The sequence below is a fragment of the Drepanopeziza brunnea genome (genome assembly GCF_022702325.1).
Source record: "Drepanopeziza brunnea f. sp. 'multigermtubi' strain 214-2 chromosome Unknown ctg15, whole genome shotgun sequence".
Taxonomy (NCBI): Eukaryota; Fungi; Ascomycota; class Leotiomycetes; order Helotiales; family Drepanopezizaceae; genus Drepanopeziza; species Drepanopeziza brunnea.
In genome coordinates this window covers 1,222,970-1,232,400 of record NW_027094078.1, presented here as the reverse complement: position 1 = coordinate 1,232,400, position 9,431 = coordinate 1,222,970, and the positions used below count along the sequence as shown (strand labels likewise).

The following is a 9,431-nucleotide window of genomic DNA, read 5'->3' as shown; positions in this document are numbered from 1 at the left end:
TCCTAAGAAAATCAGACGTCCACCTCCTCCGAAAACCCCTCCGAGAATCCGGAAGCGAAGTCACCAGGAGTCACGAGAACAGTTAGTAATCGGTCATAGAGCCATGGCGACCCTGAAACTGCTTGCTTTAAATTTGCTCTCACTCTTGCCCTTGGCCAAGTTGGGCTGGGCATCCCCAAGAATGGAGTTGTGAGTATTTTTCACATAGCAGTCTTTCCACGACTGACAAGTGTACAGCTTAAGCTTCTCGCCGCCCGGATCAAACGAAGAGCCAGAATCCCAATCACGGATATAAATACACACATATACAATCGTATAAACATCACTTCAAACAGAAAGAAGAATCCAAGAAAGGAAAAGGCAAAGACGCTGGGCAAAGACGCTAGGTAAAGACGCTAGAAAGCCTTGGACTCTAGGTATTTCTATCCATTCTTTTCCCGGCCGTGCTTCTCCTCCCCGTTAGTCAAGCGGCAGCGTGAAGGCTTGTTTCTCTTTCAGAATGTGATTGCGAGTAAGCAGGTTATTCATTCTCCTCTTTTGCTTTTCATCCCCCTCTGCTTTGCCTCGTTTTGTATTTTTTTGAGGAATGTGATGGTGTGCATGCGGGCGTTTTGATTATTTGGCCTGTCGAAGAGAATATAGGTAGGCAGATAGGTAGGTAGGTGCCTACAAACCTGTCTGTCTATCTATCTATCAATCAACCTTACCTATAAATCTCTCAGACGGAGCCCTATAAAGAGATTGTGTAATACGCATTAATAATTGGAGGAATGGGAGGCGTTTGAGCGATTTATAGGCGCCGTTGGAAAGCGGGATGTATATATTGGCCTGGGCCAAGTAAGTGAGTAAATGGCCAAATGAGTTTATTCTATTGGATAGGAGGAAATTTGGGTAGGGGGATTAGAGTAGATGGAGTGCTGAGCTGGAGGGCTGTTGGGCGAGGTCTCGCGTTCTGCGGTGGTGTGGAAAACAGATGACTCCGGCGAGGCATCGAGAAGTGGGAGACGTATGGTGGGATAGGATGGGATGCAGTGTGGTTGGATGTGAGTGCGCCTGTTCCTCGGTGGCCTGTGAAAGAGAGCATACACATGTAAGTTCCTTCCGTGACCCCCCTTCCCCCTCCCCCACGCCTGAGACGACCAATAAGATTATATGATATATATAAAATTGTAGATCATCTATCTATCTATCATCTACTTCTAGCTCTATAACCCGGCTCTCAATCAAAGCTTGATGGAAAAAGAAAACAAAAAGAAAAAAATTCTGTTCTTTTTCTTCTCAAGGTGTATTCTCACGCCTACTGAAATGACGAAGAGTAACAGATGAAGAAAACACAACGTGAAGGAGGAAAAGATGGAGGAAATCGCTTCGTTGTGTAATAAAGAGGTACCAGGAAAGCAAGTTAGTTAGTTAGTAAGCGAATACATCTATCTCTCCGATCAGCAAGCGACGAAAGACAAATAGACAAGACGAGACAACAAAGGTACAAGGCTTCAACTCCATACATACCACTCCATTGCAAGTTTTTTTTTTTCTTTCAAGTATAGGCGCACACACACACACACACATATATATATATTCAAAATTGAGTAAACCATATACATGAATACAAATCTTGAAAATGCACAGGCCTGCTGACATCTCCTTCCCTTTTACTTGAAAAGTGAAAGAAAGAAAGCAAAGCCGAAGAACGCCCCTTTCTCTCTCTTTCTCACACACACGCACACACCTACCCTTCCCCAGAATACAACTCCCTCCCTCCGTCCCTCCTTTCCTGCCTCCCAAAAATCCAAGAATCAATATTCAACTCCAATATTCAACAACAAGTAAAAAAAAAGATTGCTAGACCACTAACACAGCCCAGCCCAGCAAATCACAGGCCACCATAAACAGAGAGAAAGAGGGTGAAGATTCTCTCTAAACCCATCTATATCAATCGTGCGTCTGTCCTCCAAGTTATTGGGAAGACATTAGCCGACTTATCTCGCACCCAAGTACCTGACCTAAGGGACCTTTCCTGATTCGTGGTGATGCTTAGGCTAGGGGCGAGGGGAAGGGAAGCGAAGCGAAGAGAGGATGGGGGTTAGGTAGGTAGGGAGATAGGTAGATGGAAGTAAACAAAAGGCAAGATGGGACGACGAGGGTACTCTTTGAAGAGGAAGGAAGGAAGGAAGGAAGAAAGAAAGGAAGCAGGTAAAGCATGGAAAGAGGAACCCGGCTTGCCAAACAGCGGTTGTTGACGGGTATAATATTGAGAATCCATATTCATCAATCCGCTCCCTCCCTCGCTCGCTCCCTACCCGGCCGGTAACGCCTGCAATGCCACATTTCCCTTCCCCCTACATTACGCAATCGGAGCCTCGAAAACCAATGCAACGGCATCATCACCCGCCGTAACGATCCTCGTGCCATCCCCCTGCACGAAACCCAATACGCCTCCCCCCTCGCCTTCCCCTCGGTGGCCCTTCCACTCCCCCAAGAACCCCGAATTCGCAACCCCGGTGCCGCCTCTGGTATCCCACCGCCGCACCACACCGTCCATACCGCAGCTCGTGAGCAGCCAGCCGCCCGTCCGGGAGTTCTTAACAAACTCGACTTTGACGACGCTGTACTCCTCATGTGCTTCCTTGATGTGGCGCCTCACGGCAAACCGGTGCGCCGAGTCGAAGAGAGCGATGGAGCCATCTACGCTACCGGCTGCGAGGAGCGTAAGAGGCGGCGGTGCAAAGGCCAGCGTCTCGATGCCATCTCCTTGAGCTTTCAAGTCCGCGAGGATCTGTCCGCTCTGTCCCGCACTCGCCTTCACGCTGCCCGCGGCTTTATTCCCCTTCGTCTTCGGCGCCATTGGGGCATCGGAGTTCAAGCGTGGTAAGCCCACGACTTTGATATTACCCCCTGCGCCGCCAACGACGACAAAATTCCCCGCGGGAGAGATCGCAACGCTGAAGAGCCCGCCTTCGACTGCGAAGCGCTGGTCAAGAGAAGTCATACCGACGACGTACGCGGATCCCTCGCCTTGTGTGAGGCCCACCAGCGCGGCATCGCCAAAAACGTCCCAGACGTAGAGGGACTCGTCTTCAGAGACTGTCGCGAGTAGCTTGCCGTCCGCGGACCAGCTTCCCGCCGTGCAGCTGCCGGTATGCAGGAAATAGCTCTGTACGATCTGTAACGGGGCGTCTTTGTTCTTGGGATTGACGGTGTATACCCACACACTTCCATCGTTGGCGCCGATAGCAATGGTGTTTGGGGAGGATGGGTTCGGGCAAACGGCCATCCAGTTTATCTCCTCCACTTCTTGCACTTCGCTGATGAATTTCCACTTTGTTGCGCTCGCGTTACTTACGTACGCGCGGAGTTTGCCATCGAGACCACCGCTGAATAGAAATTCGCCCTTGGGGAGTGTGAATGCGAGCGCATTTATCGAGTCCGTGTGGCCTTCCAACTTGAAAACCGGCTCTAAGCCCTTCCGCTCAATCGGCTCATTCGGCGCGCTTCGGTAACTCGCAGGGAGCACAGGTGTAGGAAAGGGTGTAGAGTCGAAGATGTAGCCAATTCCACCTAGGTCATCGCCTTCGCTGCCGCCGGTGGCTATCAGATTGGGGAGGGTGGGATGTTGGGCAATGGCGAAGATGGAGTCGGGGTGTGCGTCAAAGTGGGCGGAGGAGTCGTTCTGCAGCTGGATGATCTCTTGCATCTCATCGTCACCGTCGCCTTCGCCGTCGTTGTCGGAGCCGGAATCCATCGCTGCGTCGCCTTCATCTATAATCTCTTCGGCGGCTTCGTTGATGTCGAGCATGGCTGCTTCTTCGCTCTCCCCGCTGTGCGGATCGACGAAATCGTTGTTCGAGGACGACATTATAATGAAGTTCGCAGTGATAAGTGAGTAGGTTTTGTTATTTGGTGGGAGAATTGGGGTTAGAAACACAGATTTTATGGTGGTGTTCTATAGAAGATGCGTCTGTTGAATTCGGTGATGCTTGATAATCCAGACGGCAAAAATAAAATTCCCCTCCATGACAGAGCCGACCCCACTTTTCACATCAGCTTTGTTTACCCCTCCAAACCCGAAAAAATAATAAAAACCACTAGCAAGAAATGTTGTGCAAAAGCAGACCTGCAATGTACATTGCAGTAACCAGTCCTATAAACCTCAGTCCGCGTTACAAGAAAGGAGAGAAAAAAAGAAAGAAAAAAAAAAGACTGCAATGCAAGGAGCTTCGTTTGACGTAAAACGAAACTTTGGAATACTTACGGAAAAATGTCAGCTCGCCTCTCAAGTCGACTTCACTTCAGCTGTACTCCGCGTTCAAGCATGAAGAAGTCAAGGATAGGGCATCAGACTCGAGCATAATCCTGATCAATAGCCAAGAATCATAGACTCTCTTTTCCAGTAAATAAATAAATGAGTAAATAAATAAATGATACTTCTCGAGAATCTACAGCTTCGCACCCTTCGCCCTTCTCGCCTCCTTCTCCTTATCCCTCAACAAACGTCTCAAGATCTTGCCGCTCGGACTCTTTGGAATGACATCTATAAACTCCACGCCGCCCTTTAACCATTTATGCCTGGTCTTATGCTCGGACACATGTTTCGCAATCTCTCTCGCTACCAATCTGTCGTTGTCTTCGAGACCGACAGAGGAGGATTTCACGATGAAGGCTTTGGGGACTTCGCCGGCAGCGTCATCGGGCACGGGGATGACGGCGCAGTCTGCAACCGAAGGATGGGTGAGAAGGTGGGCTTCGAGCTCGGCGGGTGCGACTTGAAGGCCCTGGATCGTCATGTCAGCGAAGGTTTTCCACACAGCAAAGAGAGGGCTGACCTTGACTTTGATGAGCTCCTTGATCCGGTCTACGATAACCACATGCTCGTTTCCAGCAGGCGATGTGCGGATCACAGCTTCGTCTCCCGTGCGCATCCATTTCCCAAATCCATCCGTGTCATCCAAGAATGTCTCCTTGTTCGCTTTATCGTTGTTCAGGTATCCGAGGACTACAGCTGGGGATTGCACCACTAGCTCTCCAGGCTGATTGTAGCCTGTGATCTCAGTTCCTTCGCTAGAGATGAGCTTGGCTCTGACGCCTGAGATGAGGGAGCCGCTTGTTCCGAAGCATATATCGTTTTCCGAGGTGGAGCAGACGACTGTGCAAGTTTCGGTAAGACCTGGATTCTGTTAGTCAGATGAGTTGAGTGAAAGCGCAAGTACTTGCCATAGCCTTGTCGTATTTTCCAACTTGGGTATACTTTCTGCAGATCCTCTGCTGTTTCAGCACCGAGTGGTGCTGCTCCAGTGAAGATTCCGCGGACGCTGCTGAGATCGAATTTCGAGACAGCTTGCTGGTCCTTGGCCAACTGGATAATGATCGGAGGAACCTGCAATTCCTATCAGCAAAGTCGGAAAGGTCGGAGCCGTGAGGCTCACCAGGTACAGAGTCCGGATCTTATGGATTTGAATGGCCTTTAAGAAAGACTGGAGCTCGAATTTGGGCAAGATGATGACTCCGTCCCCTCGGTAGGTGCTTGCCTGAGCAATGACAACTAACCCATAGATATGGCTGAGGGGCAGGAGACCGAGTACTACCTCGGTCTTCTCGTTCTCGGGTCTAGCGTCGCGAGCAGGCTTCTCAGCGAGGCCGATTTGGATGACATTGGAAATCACGTTCTTGTGACTGATCATCACGCCTTTCTAAAGCAAGAATTAGCATCTCCCTCTTATCCACAACTCGAGTGCAGCTTAAGCTTACAGGCAAACCAGAGGTTCCACTAGAGTAACAGAGATAGGCCGTTTGCCTCGCACCCTGTCCCTTCTCCCACTTGAGCTCCTCCAGCTCGGGATTCTTGCTACCAGCTTCGATTAGCTGCGACACTGTCTTGAAAGGAACAGGCTTGGTCCCTGAGAGCTCTTTAGGGAGCTCAAGGATGTAGATGCGGTTGTTCGGGATCCCGACAGCCTTTGCTGCTTGTAAGGAGATGTCGAGGAGGGGGATGCACTGTTTGGCAAAACATCAACTGCTTGCTACCAACCGCATTCAAAAGGAAGACTTACAGTGAAAAGAGCCTTGGACCCAGAAGACTTTAGCTGGAACTCAAGCTCTGAGGCAGAGTATGCGGCGTTGGCAGGTGTTGCGACTCCATTCAGTCGGTGCACTGCGTATGCTAATGTCATGGAATCTACCTGCAAAATACTCATCAGTCCTGCATTTCGCATGTTATTATTTGATTTATTATGGTAGTACGAGTGCATACGGTATTGAGAGCAAATATGCCCACTACTTTATCCCATTCTGTTCCAGCATTCGGCTGCCATCCAAACTCCTTTGCTAGACCTCTCGCCAGATAGTCTACCCGCTCCACCATCTGCGCCGAAGTGTAAGTCCTCCCTGAAAGACCGCATGTGAATGGGTTTCGCGATTGCGCGAGAGGGCGGCGTCCATAGGAGTCGTCGAGCATAAACTGGGAGATGGGCACAGTGTCGGGGACTGCGAGGTGGAATCAGCATCCTGCCGTATGTACTATAACCTATATAATGATCAAAATCGCGACTCTTACTCGGTGAAAGCTTGGGAACCCAGTCCGGCGGATAGAAAACCATGGTGAAGAGAAGTCAAGAATCGTTTTTGGAGAGGAATGCAAGAGTCGGACTACTTATTGGCTGGGTATTGGGATTGGCAGGCGCGGGGACTGAGGGTTGATTTGCTTGAACTTGGGCTTTTTGGTTTCTTCTTTCTAGCACTTCGTTCGACTTGGTATTTGTGTTTCTTTTGTTTGACGTGGTCTATTATACAGAAAGAAGAGCAAGAGTCTTGCTTACTCACGGAGCTGCTTATCCGTACCCCCTCCCCCTTTTTGCGGAAGCGCTGGGCTTGATGGCCGAGGTCCCGAGGTGCTTGTAGCTCCACAGGCTGATTGCAGATCTGCAGAACTGCAGAACTCTGCGACTTATCCGTACATTGGACCTGATCATGTATCACATTTGAATGGTATTGTTCTTTCTTATACGCAATGGACTTCTTGAAGCTGCTCTATTAATGTCAACGCTGATGGGGGATGTAGGAGTAGACATCGGATTGCTCTGCAATATCTATCTACACTGGCGTAGAGATGTAACCTTGCGAATAGAGAAATCAAGCTGGGTATATCCTTTGTTGATACGATCGAGCCCTTCCCTAAGCTTCGCCAATAATGGAGCTGGGGCCATCAAAAGGTCTGCCTTAAATGTCGGACCCAGTTTAGGCCCATAAATCGTAGAGCGGTGGTTTCTTAATGGCTCAAAGCCCTGTTGACTCCACTGTATAGACTAAATACTGGCTCAAAGATATAAGTTGATTGGGTTAAGCTCTGGTAACATTCCTTGCGAATTTATACTTTCGACATTTATTTATGGGAGGGGGTAGTTTGCAGGTGGAGCTGAGCCGCAAGATAACGACAAGTTCCGTGCGTAACGAGGCGAGCCTTTGAGGATCTTTCCCAAATAACGTCTCCTGCTCCGTACTCCCTAGACAGCCACCCAAGAGCCAAAGCTAGTCGCCACTATACTGAGATCTGGTCTATATCAATCATATTATCCTTTGAGCGTGCCTGGGCTGCAGAAGACGACAAGAGCTGTGGCATGAGGGTTGACGATGGGTTTTTTCCTACTTGCACATCCATTAGCCGTCAGGGCCCAGGGAGGAAGTCGAGGCATTCTGAGAATCCTAGGGGCCTGGTCGGTATCCTTAAACGCCCTTGAACGCTTTCAGAGAAGGAGATGACTTGAACAAGTTCATTCTTTGGGGTGCAGTAGCAGCAGCAGAGCTGCTGGTCCCGCTAAGAGCAGCAGCAGAAGCTTCTTTCCGTATACACGGCTTCCAGAGAATCTCCAAGTCCGGTACATGAGGCTGAACCTGACATCTCCAATGTTATGCCCTGGAGTGGCATGGAGATATGGAGGTATAGAGGCTCAAAGGCGCTGCTCTCGAGGTTTTCTGCTGCTTGGGGATTGCATTGAATATATCCTCCAAAGGCATTGATTGACGCCATAGATCTCAGTCTTGCTCTTCCTGTCCCGTGCGCATGCCATTCTCGTATCTCCTTTGTCCATCTCTCAGGCCTGTTATAGTTCCTCCTTGTAACCGTCCATTGTCTTGTCTTCTCTATGCTTTCGTGACTTGCATGGCTTGGTTCCGCTGGCGAGGTCATCATTAGTGGCTGTCTGGTTCCGGATCTCTCATCTTTCATCTCAGCTTCATGCTGCAAGTCGATACACGCTCTGTGAAATTCCTATGATAGTTTCAGCCTGTGACAAGGACAAATGTCGAGACTGCGGTGATAAGGAGCTTCTCTGCAGGCCTGTCCCTTTTGTCGGTCAATAAAAGATGGAACCCGAACTGATACTCTGGAGTCGGGAGATTTCTTACGCAGACTCTATCTGCCAGGGCGAGTAGACCTTACTATTTCCTATGATATAGACTCTTGACATGTATCTATTGCTTCCTGTGCTTTCTTGAACTTGTATACGCTGGCTGCTTCTCTGTTTGACGTACGTCAGCTAAAACCTGCTAGTCGGGCTGCATCACCCAGCAAATCGCTGTACACCTTTCCACCTACTGCTACCTCCTCGAGTCCAAGATTCACTATCGTCTCTCGTCTCTCGACAAGCTATATATGCGCATCTTTCGGCCTCTAACGGCAGTGAATATCTGATTGAATTAGAGGTTCCTGCCCTTCAACAGCAATATTCACGCTATTCCTAAAGTGGCTTCCGCCGGTCACGCTTTTCACTAATTTAGCTCCGATAGTGGGTCGACCGTCCCTACCATATTTGACTACTTAAGAAAATCCCCTCGACTCCCCCTCCTACTTTTACTTCTTCTCTACAACCACATACATTTTACTTCTTCCTCCTTTCCAGACTTCCTGATACTCCTCGATCAAAATCCTTTACCTCTTCGATACTCTTTCAATACATACTCCGACAATTCTGTGACTGCAGTTCAACTTCTGCGCCCGCCGACCATACTGCGTCGTCCTACAGAGTACTACGTTGATCTCGATCTGAGAAGGTCCTTTTACTTTGTTCTTTCACCTTAATCATCACTTCGGTTTCGACGCGTTTCACGCATCTCTTCACTCTAAGGAGACCAATCCTTACCAGATTCAATCTTCGATTCCGGTTCCGACTTCACTTTAATATACCTTCTCGGGTACTTAAAGGTACCCCATCTCCTTTCCCTTTCCTTCTTCTCTTCTACACATACAATAGTCTTTTCCCTTTTCAACCTCTTCGATCTCTATCATACTTTACTTCAATACTTTTCCTTCCTTCTACTCTTGTCCTACCTTACACTACTACACACAACGCGCTCTTACCTAACCATAGATATCTTTCTTCTCCTCGGTTCCCCTTCATATTGCGACGACGACTCTGACTTCGATCCTACGTCCAATCGAA

The 9,431-nt window shown here is 49.1% G+C and overlaps 2 protein-coding genes across 2 annotated transcripts; both read right to left on the bottom strand.

Moving 5' to 3' along the window:
- Window positions 1–2,344: 2,344 nt before the first annotated feature.
- L3040_008256 (uncharacterized protein) lies at window positions 2,345–3,856 on the bottom strand (the record flags this gene model as incomplete). The annotated part of the gene is made up of 1 exon (XM_007295441.1): window positions 2,345–3,856. The coding sequence occupies one exon, from the start codon at window positions 3,854–3,856 to the stop codon at window positions 2,345–2,347; it is 1,512 nt and encodes a 503-aa protein (XP_007295503.1).
- Window positions 3,857–4,436: 580 nt separating this feature from the next.
- On the bottom strand, window positions 4,437–6,593 carry L3040_008255 (uncharacterized protein; the record flags this gene model as incomplete). Its single annotated transcript, XM_066153955.1, has 8 exons — window positions 4,437–4,772; window positions 4,824–5,164; window positions 5,212–5,374; window positions 5,424–5,687; window positions 5,746–5,991; window positions 6,048–6,176; window positions 6,248–6,480; window positions 6,551–6,593. 8 exons carry the CDS (start codon window positions 6,591–6,593, stop codon window positions 4,437–4,439), a joined length of 1,755 nt encoding a protein of 584 aa, XP_066010503.1.
- Between the last annotated feature and the right edge of the window lie 2,838 nt (window positions 6,594–9,431).